General features: G+C 35.5%; 4 protein-coding genes and 1 long non-coding RNA gene across 7 annotated transcripts in view; 3 read left to right on the top strand and 2 right to left on the bottom strand.

Moving 5' to 3' along the window:
- Nucleotides 1-284: 284 nt before the first annotated feature.
- On the top strand, nucleotides 285-783 carry LOC137403910 (histone H4). The gene has a single exon (XM_068090021.1). It carries the CDS (start codon nucleotides 296-298, stop codon nucleotides 605-607), a length of 312 nt encoding a protein of 103 aa, XP_067946122.1. The 5' UTR covers nucleotides 285-295; the 3' UTR covers nucleotides 608-783.
- Nucleotides 784-3,647: 2,864 nt separating this feature from the next.
- LOC137403909 (histone H2A-like) lies at nucleotides 3,648-4,162 on the bottom strand. The gene has a single exon (XM_068090020.1). It carries the CDS (start codon nucleotides 4,160-4,162, stop codon nucleotides 3,785-3,787), a length of 378 nt encoding a protein of 125 aa, XP_067946121.1. The 3' UTR covers nucleotides 3,648-3,784.
- A 255-nt stretch (nucleotides 4,163-4,417) lies between these two features.
- LOC137403911 (histone H2B, gonadal-like) lies at nucleotides 4,418-5,235 on the top strand. Its single transcript, XM_068090022.1, has one exon. The coding sequence runs from the start codon at nucleotides 4,448-4,450 to the stop codon at nucleotides 4,814-4,816; it is 369 nt and encodes a 122-aa protein (XP_067946123.1). The 5' UTR covers nucleotides 4,418-4,447; the 3' UTR covers nucleotides 4,817-5,235.
- Nucleotides 5,236-6,403: 1,168 nt separating this feature from the next.
- LOC137403912 (uncharacterized) lies at nucleotides 6,404-9,118 on the bottom strand. 3 transcript variants are annotated; one of them, XR_010979633.1, is made up of 4 exons: nucleotides 8,879-9,118; nucleotides 8,269-8,426; nucleotides 7,401-7,495; nucleotides 6,404-7,298 (listed from the first exon to the last, which is right to left on the bottom strand). It is a non-coding gene; the product is annotated as an uncharacterized lncRNA (long non-coding RNA). The 3 variants fall into 3 exon arrangements; XR_010979632.1 differs by having other exon boundaries at nucleotides 6,404-7,495; XR_010979634.1 differs by lacking the exon at nucleotides 7,401-7,495.
- Nucleotides 9,119-12,717: 3,599 nt separating this feature from the next.
- LOC137404184 (H(+)/Cl(-) exchange transporter 4-like) overlaps nucleotides 12,718-13,813 on the top strand; it is a 47,937-nt gene continuing 46,841 nt past the window's right edge. Inside the window, exon 1 of the mRNA XM_068090345.1 lies at nucleotides 12,718-12,997. Within this exon, the coding sequence (XP_067946446.1) occupies nucleotides 12,757-12,997 (241 nt within the window). The 5' untranslated portion in view covers nucleotides 12,718-12,756. The remainder of the gene's footprint in view (nucleotides 12,998-13,813) is intronic.

Genomic DNA, 13,813 nt, shown 5'->3' with positions numbered 1-13,813 from the left:
AGCTTGTTTCTACTATACCGCTTTCGGGTAGCTATAAAGATTTCTAATTGGTCACTAATACCATAAGTTACGAAAGTCACTGAGACACTCGCTTATCTGGCAGTATTCCGTCTATGTATTTTGCGCCAACGGGTAATAATTTGAATATAAAACAACGATCGATACTAAGACTTTATAGCTAAAGGACGACCGCTTGTTTCAAATATAAATCTGCCGTCGCACTCATTGCAGTCATTCTGAATTGTAAATTCAGAAATTGTCATTCTGAATTGTAAAGTCATTCGTAAACTTGAAAATGTCTGGTCGAGGCAAAGGCGGCAAAGGATTGGGAAAAGGAGGCGCTAAGCGACACAGAAAAGTTTTGCGTGATAATATCCAAGGTATCACTAAGCCAGCTATTCGACGTCTTGCACGTCGAGGTGGAGTGAAAAGAATCTCTGGGTTGATCTATGAAGAAACACGAGGTGTGTTGAAAGTCTTCTTAGAAAATGTCATCCGAGATGCGGTTACCTACACAGAGCATGCCAAAAGAAAGACCGTCACCGCCATGGATGTTGTGTATGCTTTGAAACGGCAAGGCCGAACTCTCTATGGGTTCGGTGGTTAATTCTATTAACATGTATTCGCCCCAACGGCCCTTTTCAGGGCCACCATCTGACTAAGAGTTGTTCAAAGCTTATTTCGACAACCATTAATATTTTAGTAGACACATGCAATTTCTATTACACACAATTTCAGCTTGTATGTTCTTTGATCATCAAGTAATAGATATCTTGACCCGTAGCAGCTGCGCACGATATCATTTTCAACAATGATAGCTTCTAACAAGACACATTTTTGAGAAATGTTAATTGTACCGGTCATGCCTTCTAATAGCCATTGTGGTGTTCATTGTGAGACTCTGACAAGTCTTATTTTAGGGTTACTCTTAATGAAGATTAATACCATAATAATATATTACAAATAGAAGTCTCTTAACTACAAAACATCACATGAATTAATTTGGCAAGAGTTAAGACTTGCTACAATGTGGATGAAAACAAATACTCAAAGCACATTTGACTACCGATCAATGCTATCTCGAAAATTTGGCTAGGAAGCTGCTGTGTGGGCATGCGCAAATATCGAATCGTGATGCAAAAATTCGGTTCCTACGCAGTTGTCTTCTCCTTCTGAATCTATGAACCGAGAGAGAACAACTATCGAAAAACTGAATGCACTTGAATTAGCCTGGGCAAGGCTCTCGTGGGGCAGTGGGGGATTGGGAGAGAGAGCCTGGGACACATTGCAACACGCGAGGAAGACAACTCTAAATGTCGACTTCTGCAATCGCTAATATCACAATCGTTATTTCCGAAGGAGTATCGAGTGACGGTCTTTTTTATGATCTTTGCGAGTATTATGTATTACATGTATTTTTAATCTGAATTGGCAGCAAACAAACGCTGGTTGGTATGTATGAAATGTTGGTCGCATAATAAATCAATCACGGGAGTTATATTATTTCATATGTTTAATTAATTCGGTTTTGATTTAATTGTAATCAAAAATTAAATCAATTGAATAAAAGATTTCCAAAATAACAATACAAACGAATAGCAATAGAACAACAAAAATTAATCGTACGCCGCTAATAAAGAAAAGTTTATCTAGGAAAAAGTAATCTCAGTTCTATTTTACTCCCGAGTATTGTGATTACTCGCGACAGTTATTATGAACAACTCGGACCTACCACTGCAAAACGGTGTCATCATACCTGCCAACTCTCACGCATTGGGCGTGAGACTCACGCAATCACCCCAAAGAAAAAATGAAATTGCATGAGATTGTTGCCCCAATTTCCACAATTTCATATATACTATCATTGATACATCAATTGCCCCAAAACCAAATCTCACGCATTGCCCCACTCTTGGGTTGGCAGGTCTGGGTGTCATCTGAAAGCAAATACTCTTTCCGAAGCCAGTAGGAAGAACTATAAATTAGTCAAAACCTGCGATATGTTGCAAAGCTTGAGACTGTTTTGGTCTCAGCGTGACTATGCCTAGCTCTGATAGATGAATTTTGAATCACTCTATTTTTTATCAGTATATGAAATGAAACTGCAAACGTGAAAACGCAAGAGAATAGTAACTTATGGTTCTTATCGTTTTGTTATCAAACGGGGTATTACATAACTACCCAGCCTATCAAAAACATGACGATAGGCTTTTAAATGCGCCACATCTAATACTACATCGTGAGATCTGAATCTATCGACACGCTTTTCGAGAGCCATGCCCAGGCTACACTTGAATGATTATCCAGCACTACCCTTTACCACGACCTCGTACGATTAGATTTTCTAGAAATATTACCAATCAACCTACACTTGCTAGCTCGCTTTAAAGCAATTGGTGGGTTTTTGAATAACATTTGCCATACATCTCACAGGTAAAAACCTTACATGTATTTGAGAGAGGAATGTATGATAGTCAGTTGTATATGTTGATATAGATATAGATTGTGTGAGTCTCACGCCCAATGCGTGAGAGTTGGCAGGTATGGTTAGTAGAAACAGGAGAGAGAAAAAGCCAAAATATCAAAATTATTTCATACGTTTAAATGCGTTTGCAGCCTCCACCTTACAAAAATACAATCATATTACAATGTATATGAAGAATGTTTTTCATACATAAACGAATACAGAATATGCTATATACGTATTTGCATAGCTGCCGAATACAGCTATGCAAATACGTTATGTTATTTTGTTAAAAGATCTCATATTTGCAACTAAAGATTTGTCTCAAAAGTATGCTTATGTTATATTTCGATGACGTAGCCACGAAATTTGGTTATCGTCTTGTCACATATGTTCTCACGTGAATTGAAAGGCCAATACAAAGCTCAATATAAAACTCATCGTAGTACTAGTTTAGGACAAACACTTCGGGTTTTACCGAAGACCCCGTATCAATTATAGATGCTCGCTACTTTACAGTTTTGTTTGGCCTGGTTTAATCGGCAAGTCGTAATCTGTTCATGTGACCCAATACTTCGAAAATAATTGCTGCAGCACTTTTCGATTATCGCAAGTGACCAACAGGCTCGTCATGATTATCAGACAATGATATGTACTCCTTCGAGCTAAGGCTAAAAAATTAAACGAATTTTTACGGTAAGATATAAGATATGTTCGTTTTTGAGCTTTTGAGAGCTTGTAATCACCTTTCCACATATTTTGCACCTACAACACAATAGAGTAAGACATTGTGAATTTTTTCATGTCAAATAACGGTAATGTGAATTTTGCTGCAAGTCAACCTCTAAGATTATAAGATCTATTTTATGTTCTACTCAGATCAGGCCTGCCACTCACACATCAGGTGTGAGAGACACGCCATTACTCGTTTTACCCAAGCTAACCTGTTTTTTTGCCCCAATCTCCAAGTAGCCGTATGGAGTTGTACTATCTTTCGCTGTGATGTTTTTATACGCTATGAAAATTCACCCCACTTATCAACCTCGCGTCTTAATCACCTTCAAAATAGACACTCCTTTACCCACTCAAGGGTTGGCATGCCTGAGCGCAATTCCAAATTACAGCTGCACGCTTTGTAAACTGCGATACTAGGCCATGATTAGATTAACATACACTAATTGCACAAGTAAGAAACTATAGTATTTATGATGCACATGAATTATTCAAAAACTACTGATATTTAAGATAATTGAGAACAACTCTCGGGATATGGTGGCCCTGAAAAGGGCCGTTTGGGTTTTGGACTACACGAGTGCGGTCTTAGGCAGATGCCTTTTTGGTCTTGCTTGGCAGGAGTACTGCTTGTATGTTGGGAAGAACACCTCCCTGTGCGATGGTAACACCGTTTAGGAGTCGGTTGAGCTCCTCGTCATTACGAATAGCCAGTTGGAGATGTCTTGGGATGATCCTGGTTTTTTTGTTGTCTCGTGCAGCATTGCCTGCGAGCTCCAATACCTCAGCTGCAAGGTATTCCATCACAGCTGCCAAATACACTGGCGCACCAGCGCCAACTCTTTCGGCATAATTTCCTTTTCTCAAAAGACGGTGAATTCTGCCAACAGGAAATTGCAAACCAGCACGAGAAGACCTCGTTTTGCTCTTGCTTTTGGCTTTGCCACCTTTTCCACGTCCGGACATTTTGATTAGAAGATTTTGGCTGATTGTTCAACGAATACTTCGGCGTTTCGAAAGTAGTTAAATTTATACTTCTTTATCAGTAGTTGAAATGAACCAATGATATTGGACTTGATTGTTTTAAGCGAGCGCCTTTCAAATATTCAAGATGTCTATTACAACCGCTAATAATCCAAATATAAATGACCAATCAAAGAAACGCATTTAAACTACCTAATTTGCATAAAATGTTGTATAAAGACGCTAGAAGTTCTTATGGCTTTCATCGTTCAACTGATATCGTCAGTCATGCCACCCAAAGTTAGCAGCAAAGGAGCTAAGAAAGCTGGAAAGGCCAAGGCCGCCAGATCTGGAGACAAGAAGAGGAAAAGAAAAAGGAAGGAAAGCTATGGCATCTATATCTACAAGGTGCTTAAGCAAGTTCACCCTGACACTGGTGTCTCTAGTAAGGCCATGAGCATCATGAATAGCTTTGTCAATGATGTCTTTGAAAGAATTGCTGCTGAAGCTTCAAGGCTTGCTCACTACAACAAGCGTTCTACAATTACTAGCCGCGAGGTACAGACTGCTGTTCGTCTCATTCTTCCTGGAGAATTAGCCAAGCATGCTGTCTCTGAAGGCACCAAAGCTGTTACTAAGTATACCAGTTCTAAGTAATTTGACTGCTTTCATGTAGTCGCCCAACGGCCCTTTTCAGGGCCACCACTTGTTCTAAGAGTTTGTTCTGGAGTAAATAGTTTTCATGTAATCAAGCTTGGAGTCCATCAAGCTGGTTTACATTAGCGGTACTACACAAGTGCTGGTATATCAGTCAGTTCTGTTTCCATTACAGTAATGTATGTATGTAACATCTCAGTTCAGCCCTCCTTCTGCATATATTAATATGTTTGTGTTCATAAAACCGTGAAGTTAGTGTTATAGCCTGTGAAGAATGTTCTGGTGGATGACAAACAACCTTCCCATGTGCAGTGCCATAGTTGCCATATTAATGAGTGAGGTATAGAGAGACATATGAGAGTGACTAGATCAAGGTGTTGTAAAGAGAATTATAACTGATTGGAAGCTTGTCTTAATAAACTAATGTACTCACACAAACTATCCTGTATACCCAACCTCCAATTTCATAGATACATTACACATACAAAAGCCACTGAGCGCCTCTGACATACACATCTTGCGTGTCCCTCATCTAAACAATCCTTACATAAGATGTTATAAAGATGTTCTAAAACTTTAATTATGTGATGTGATTTTTCCCACAAGGCCTGATTTGCTTTTGGCAGCATTGCTGGTGAACTAAAGAACATTTCATCAGAGAACCTCGCCACAATTATGTTTAATTGTCTCCTCCCAACTAGTTGACCAGTTGTTAAGGTGTGTTGTAAAGAAGTGTATGAAGGTCTTATTTGTGAGGCACTATTCACAGTTGAGCTTAACTGACAAAATACTTTTCTTCTGCGCCTATATCATTATAGATGCAGGCCTTTGCGATCTATTAGGAGTTGTTTGCTCATGACTGACTGATGCCAGATTTATCCACGTTTGACTACTGGTTGTTCTCCTGGAAGCATCACCAGTGAAATGTTGGAAAGTGTAGATGTGAAATGTTGGAAAGTGTAGATGTGAAATATTGGAGATGATAGATGCGAAAAGATGGCAGTCATTATTTATCAATTCTGATGCATAGTGACAGGTGCCAGCATGGTTTCGCTCTCAAATGTGTCACAATTACTGTGTCATATTTTGAATGGGTTTGGAGTTGTCCACTGCCGATGAATTTGTACCCAGCTGTTTCAACGTATCGATTCGGATCTATCAGCAGTGAGCATTTCTATTATGTCGAATTATACTCTCACAGCGAATGCAAACGCGTTATAGCTAGTAGCAAACACAAATAGCTAGTGATGGAAAATGCTTTCGTATGCATCCAGATTTTACCATTTTCATGATTCGAAGTAGAAGCAACTCTGAACTCATTTATAGCATGGCAACACAAGGTATATCTTTAGCGACTGTTAAGAAATATCGTGAATGTGATTTTTTTTAGAAGTACCGCATTGATTCTCAAATGATCCTCTTGAGTGCTTGCAGGTGATGATGATTAAAATGGTTGCATGGCGAGTTGTAACCAAATATATGTATAATAGATTTTCGTCGACCATGTTACTCATACAAACTGTTGTATTACAAATGCATAAACCCGGCAAATGATATATTCAGGCAAATAACAACTGTTCCATTATATTAAAATTTATATTATATATGCATAAATGCATATGGAAAAACTTAGCACATGAAGTATTTCGATAAAAACAACACATAGGTATGCTGCCAAAACAGAAACTGTTTTCAAGATTTAAGTGATAATAGCGTATAAATGTATGATATGTATAATACAGTATCTGTAAAAGATGGAATGAACTACTGCAACAACTAAATGAAAATTAAAAACAGTTGTAATAGAAAATAATCAAAATAATGCAAACAAGGAAATGCAGGAATTAGTGTAATCAGATGATTAAACTTATACATACACGTTACAGAAACTGTGTAAAAGGAGATTTGTATAGAAGTGGATATTGAGCCAAGGTGCATCAGTTTCTTAGAACTAAATTAGATTAGGAATAACAGCACAACAACAGCTGCAGATGAATATTACAGCGATTACATTGTTACTGGCCTTTAAAAAGTACTACTTTAGTATTGTATGCCACAAAGATGCACCTTGCAGTTTGAGAGTAGGATTTTAGCATAATGATGCTGTCAGAGATCATAAAACGACTGAATAAGGTTTTTCATCAATGATGCAGTGGTTGGATATGCCATCTCCCGTATCCGTAAGGTGTTTCCCAAAGCATAACACATCACTAGATCTTACACTACTGATAAAATACACCACACAATGGAGTGGATCTGGCTTTGTTTGAATACGAAAGTATTGATCTGCAACTAGCAGGATCCTGATGACATCGTCTGATGGACGCACCAATCCTCCATTGTTTTGTAGCTTGAGTAGAGTATAGAGATGTCGGTACTGGATACTTGACTTAGTGGTAACCAGCAACTGACAGCCAATGTCACGAGAGCACTTTAGTTAGCTTTTACACAATGTAGCCAGCTATATAGACTATACTGTTACCTATAACAGAAATTTGACATCTGAAATCATTGAGTTCCACAAACTGATCAACTTCTGGAGTAGCCTGTATGATGAGAATCTCGTTTTGAGCAGTAACATTACCTGTCTTACTAGCATCTGATTCAGCACCACATTTGCTGATAAGTTTGCGGAGGTAGCCTTAAACTGAGTAACAGTAGGATTATTATTCCAACCCCCTAAACAAAAGCATCAATTATAACAATTACATAAAATCAACAAAAATGAATGTCTTATTCACATAAACATAGTACCCTTAATAAGCAACAATACAACTAATAAAATAAACGAAAATAAAACAGTTCAAAATGCTACCATATCGCTATGTAAAATGAAAATGTGGCAATTTTCACTGGAAGTCATTTACACTCATCTTAGGCATAAAGCTTAATGGTTGACTTGCAACAAAATTCACATTACCGTTATTTGATATGAAAAGATTCACCATGTCTTACCCTGTTGTGTTGTAGGCAGGGTTGTTTAAATCAAAACAATCGATTTCTATTGTTTTATTTGATTTTTTTTATTTAAATCGATTTTTTTGATTTTTTTTGTTCCAAAAAGATGTTTTGTGTTCTAAATTGCAAGTTATCGCTATCAATACGGAATTTATGATTTGCAGGAGTATTATGTAGTTTTATTACAACAACTAAGAAATGAAAAAAACATTTACACAGTTAACACACGATAAAAAGGACAGCATAATTTATGCGTTGGACATTAAATCCCAGAAACGAAGAATCACAGAGAACAGATCACACAACTGCTAAGCTGCAGACATATTCATAGGCACTTGCTGTGGCAGCTGTCACTGTTTTGGGTGCTGTTTGAGGTTTCTAAAATTTTTTTAGATATAGCTACTTTAAGTTGAACAACCTTGCAGCACTGTGCTTGACAATATGGTTTTAAATTCAATCATTAAAAAGTATCATTCAACATTGAAAAATATTACCTTTAAATGACTTCAGTCGAACGTTTTAACCTGCTGTCAAAACATGGATCATTGAAATGTTCGTTGCAGATAAGTGCTCAAGGATCAGGCTTATTCACTCTTCTGCGGTTGCGATACCATTGTAAATAACGAGAGTTCTCAGTTGCTTTTTTGGAAATCTAAAAATTAAAATGAAACTGTAGTAGTTAGTTAGCAACAGTAGTAATAACAATAGTATTATTACTCTTATCTCCTTACTGCTAGCTAGATCCAGGTACAACAATAAATAATATTATAAGCACGACAAACACTTCCTTCAAATATCAATATTTAGAAATAACCTAATGGGTTGTAGTTCCAAAATATTAATATAAAAAAAATTCAAAATTTAAATAATAAAAAACCTTCGTTCTGAAGGAAGAACATTTCACTCACTAGCTTATAAATTTATCTGATCACCGACAAAATACAGTCAAACTCGTACACTCAGTAGTGACACTGATCGACTCTCACTCACCCAGTGACTAGTGTAGTAGAACTAACTAGTGGCAGTACTAACTAGTAGTAGCACAACTATTAGTAGTCGTAGACTTGAGCAATAGTAATAGAACTAGTAGTAGAAGTGACTCACTTGTGAAATGTCATGCCTTTTCCATTAAAAGTCCATTCTTGCGGTTTTTGCAGTTCATGGAATAGCAATAGCACTGTGCACCTACACCCTTATCTCTCGTACATAAATTATTAGTAGTAATCTCAGTAGTCTGTTCCTTTGATTGAGCGGTGTATTCGTGACCTTCCATAGCTGTTAAATCTGAAATTAGATTTCTTTCTCACATTGAACACAATGAAATTAGCTTGAACATTAACTGATAATGGCGTCGGTCGGATTTCCGTACTCGCAAATGACCTTTGCCCTTCCAGGGGTTTTTAGTTCAATGGATACCGCATTATTTGTAGCCTTTCTCTTGTCATTTGATTATTTATCGGGGGTATCCCAATAATACGGTAACGTAATGATTCTAAAGATGGCTTTACATCTCAAACTAAACATGAATTGTTCACAACTATCTTGCATTCAAGACACTTTGGCAGTTTCCATTTTATTTGATAATATTCTTGCAAATAAAGACTTTTTGTCATCAGCAAAATAGATGATTACATGTACATTTTAACTAACAGCCCTCGTCTGAGCAACGGCCCTATAGCGAAAACTAAACGCTAATGGTTTGGCTCGCCAATCATACAAGGTAGTTGTTGCCTTAGCGATTTTGCTGTATTTTCGGTTTTGAGATGCGTTATCACGCTTTCATATAAAAAGCCTCACTAGCGACAAGTTTGTAAGTTCACAGTCTATTTCTTGCATTTCCTTTCAATTTTCATGTAGCATTTTCTGGAAGCTACAATCTTTCCAAATCGTGAAGTTTGTTCAATAATTGTATATATATGTATATTTGTGGTTTTTGTATTTGAATATATGATTGATTAAATTTGGGTAGTGATAGGTTATTATATAAATGATTAGATTTGTGTATGATAGGTTATTAGATAAATTTGGCAAATTTATTAAAATCTGACCAAGAATAAAAATTACTATAAGTTTCATATTACACAAGAGGCGTTTGCCACTCATTCGATAAAAAACTAGGCATCTTATCTGATGAGTGTTTCACACCTTTTGTGTAATATGAGACTTTTAGTAACTTTTATGCTTAGTCAAATTTGAATAAATTTCTTATCAAATTTATAGTAAGCTCTACTTTAGTATTGAGCTTTTTATGCCGACTTTTAGCCTAAACGTTATTGTAGGTTATTATATAAATTGGCATAATCATTTTAGCGTAGTACTTAAATCTTAAGTCTAAAGAAGTCGAAAATCATTTCAAACTAAACACCTCCACCGAGTGGTTATATAGGCCTATATATATATATATATATATATATATATATATATATATATATATATATATATCTCCAACGCTGATATTTAAAACTGCGATCGTTTAAAATTTAGATGCACTGAAAAATATGAATTATTAATCATTCGTAAGCTTAGTTCGACTGGTAATTAACTAGCATGACACCCATCAGTAAGAGGCTTAAAGAAGACACTCAACTCTTGATTTCATTTACACATTAGCTCTTTGTCTGTGGAACATATAGTTTTTCTTTACTTAATTTACATGTTAGTTAAAATTCTACATGGAAGATGACGTCACTTCCATTCTGGTCTATCTTGTGAAATTCAGCATTGAGCTACATTTCATGGTACAATCAAGTTAACATTATTGAGGCAGTAACATGTAATTTAAAACAAAAGGTTTTTCAAATTGTTTCTGGCACTTGTCACCTTGGAATCTTGGTGCTAGGCTTTAAAATTTTCCAAGCACACCATTCATTTCTGTGTGCAAATAGCATTCTGGTTTACTTACAAAAGAAATTGATAAGACATTGACAGATGTTTTTTTAATTCTAAACTTATTTTTTGAGTTTATGTAGCCCTGTATTAGAGTTAATTTTCAGATCCAACACTCAAAAAAACACTAAGCTACTAGGTATCAAGCAATAAATTTATAAAACAAACTGAAAACCAAAAATTGTTGTCCATGCTATTGAAGAAAAGATGAAAGAACCGCAGTACATTGTTACTGTTGTTGAAATAATCTGATGAAAAAAATTCTTGATGCAATCTTCTTGTACCATTATCAGCTCATGGATAAAACAAGCTGAGTTGCTATCAAAAAGTTACCATATTTTATATATATGTGCTTATATATATAGAATATGGTAATTGTGCTGATATATATTTATATATATCAGCACAATTATTTTATGAGAATTTTCTACCATAAGCCACAAGTGATCTTTAGATCCTAAATATTTCACTGTTTATTCCATATTGCTACATTTACACAGGAAACTAAATGCTGAAATATAAATGTAAAAACGAATACGCTTAGGAAGCAGTCCCTTTATTCAACAAGCTTATAGAATCGACTAAGAGGTTTTAGTTAATGATTAGATTAAGCATTTTATTCCACATGAGGTAGTTCCACATGAGGTATGAAAACTTTTATTATTGAACAATAAAGCATTAACTGGGTGTTTGAAAGAATTATCTTGCAATTAACAATTATAATTTGTAGTAAACTAATTTGTATACTGTATTATATACAGTCAGAATTTATGATACCACTCGATAATTCATATCTACATTCATTTTGGTACCTTTGCTAGCGTCATTTTAATCCATTTAATTGCCGTATTTTCAACATAATTAGATGCAGAAATTTCCTCTTGTTTTAGCAGAGTAAAGCAAACGCCTTTTAGTCTCATTTTATAGCAGAAATAATGGAGTTAGTGTTACAAATTATACAAACAGAGTACAGTGATCTCTCATTTTTCATAGTTAATTAGCTCCGGTTAGAGTTTGTTAGAAACTAACAAACATATATATATATCTAATGTTATTAAATATCATCGTATGTTTCAGTTTATGATTCTCATGTTACTACAACCTTCAATTCACTATTAAGACATCTCCACAATACTATTAGATTATCCTGACTCATCTACAATACTGTTAGATTATCAACTTCTAAACACTTGTTCCACTCACTCAATAATTCCTGATTTCTCTCTTTTGTTTTGGCACAAAATGAAAAACACCATTTTAATGATGATTACAAATGTCAATAAAGAGATACATACATATATACACATATATATATATACATACATATACATACATACATATATATACATATATATACATATACATACTTATATATATATATATATATACATACATACATATACATACATATATATACATACACATACATACATATATATACATATACATACATATATATATATATATATACGTACACATACATATATATACATATGTATACATACATCTAATAAAATCACTTTCATTAACCGTAAGAATTTCTCTCTTTTTTCTTAGGTTCATTAGACCAATTAGTAGTAGTTTAGTTTATCTTGTTATAACTGTATTAATGGTATTTTAGCCATTTTACACACCCCAATCGCCCTTTTTAGAGCTACAAATTACAAAAGTTGTTCAAATTATGTTGCAATCGTACCACAAAATTAATTAGTTAAGATTACAATGAACAAATAACTTGGTTATCTTTTGTTTTTGTCAAGGTCAGTTGCATATGCATTTTCATTGAAAAAAATTAATTATCAAATGTTGTTTATTGAAAATTCACGCCATATTAATCATTAGATAGTTTTGCATCTCACTGTATTTGGTTCATGGTGGTTTTTAGCGAAATCAAGGCAGTCAGTCATTGCTACTAACAATTGTCCCTGAAATGAGAGATGGTCTTATAATCGCTGACGGCACTGTAGTTGTAAACATGTTCACAAACCTCTATCGATTATCAAGTATCCTGCATCATTAAGTTTATCTCTAATGTATTTGTATTATTTTTAGATGTTCAGAGTTTTTTATATTTAATGTAACTAAGAAGTGGCTCCATGACTGAAAGAGATGCATTGCTCTCCGACTGCCAAGATGAGGATGAGCCGTTAGTGTCAGATGCAGATTTGCAGAGAACAAATCATCGAGGAAACAAGGCTAAAGTCAGCAAGGGCAAAGAGAGCCAACGTAAAAGAACAAATACGCAGATGTCTATGCATAGCATGTCAGCGTCAGTAGCTAGCAGCACTGATGAGGACATGCTGGATGTAAGCAGCGCCTCAAATTTTTCTTCAACTAGTAAGTATCGTATTATTCCTCTTTATGCGTGTATTTGGCGTGTTAGTTTTACTGAAACGTGCATTCTGAATTAACTCTTTCACTATTCTGCCGGAAAGCCTTTATACACCTTAGCCTTAGCACCTATACAGGAAAGCCTTTATACACCTTAACCTTAGCACCTATACAGGAAAGCCTTTATACACCTTAGCCTTAGCACCTATACAGGAAAGCCTTAGCACCTATACAGGAAAGCCTTAGCACCTATACAGGAAAGCCTTAGCACCTATACAGGAAAGCCTTAGCACCTATACAGGAAAGCCTTTATACACCTTAACCTTAGCACCTATACAGGAAAGCCTTTATACACCTTAGCCTTAGCACCTATACAGGAAAGCCTTTATACACCTTAGCCTTAGCACCTATACAGGAAAGCCTTAGCACCTATACAGGAAAGCCTTAGCACCTATACAGGAAAGCCTTAGCACCTATACAGGAAAGCCTTTATACACCTTAGCCTTAGCACCTATACAGGAAAGCCTTTATACACCTTAGCCCCTATACACCTTAGCCTTAGCACCTATACAGGAAAGCCTTAGCACCTATACAGGAAAGCCTTAGCACCTATACAGGAAAGCCTTAGCACCTATACAGGAAAGCCTTAGCACCTATACAGGAAAGCCTTAGCACCTATACAAAACAATTGATCACAGAATTATCAGATCCACACAAAATTTTGATACAATAAGTTTAGAATATCGAATTATCTTTAGTCGAAAACAAAATGAACCAGTTAATTTTCTTTTTACTCGGAATTCACAGCATATTGTTACGATT

The sequence above is a fragment of the Watersipora subatra genome, chromosome 9 (assembly GCF_963576615.1).
Source record: "Watersipora subatra chromosome 9, tzWatSuba1.1, whole genome shotgun sequence".
Taxonomy (NCBI): Eukaryota; Metazoa; Bryozoa; class Gymnolaemata; order Cheilostomatida; family Watersiporidae; genus Watersipora; species Watersipora subatra.
Note: the sequence above shows the minus strand (reverse complement) of the source record. Positions and strands in the feature narration are given on the sequence as shown.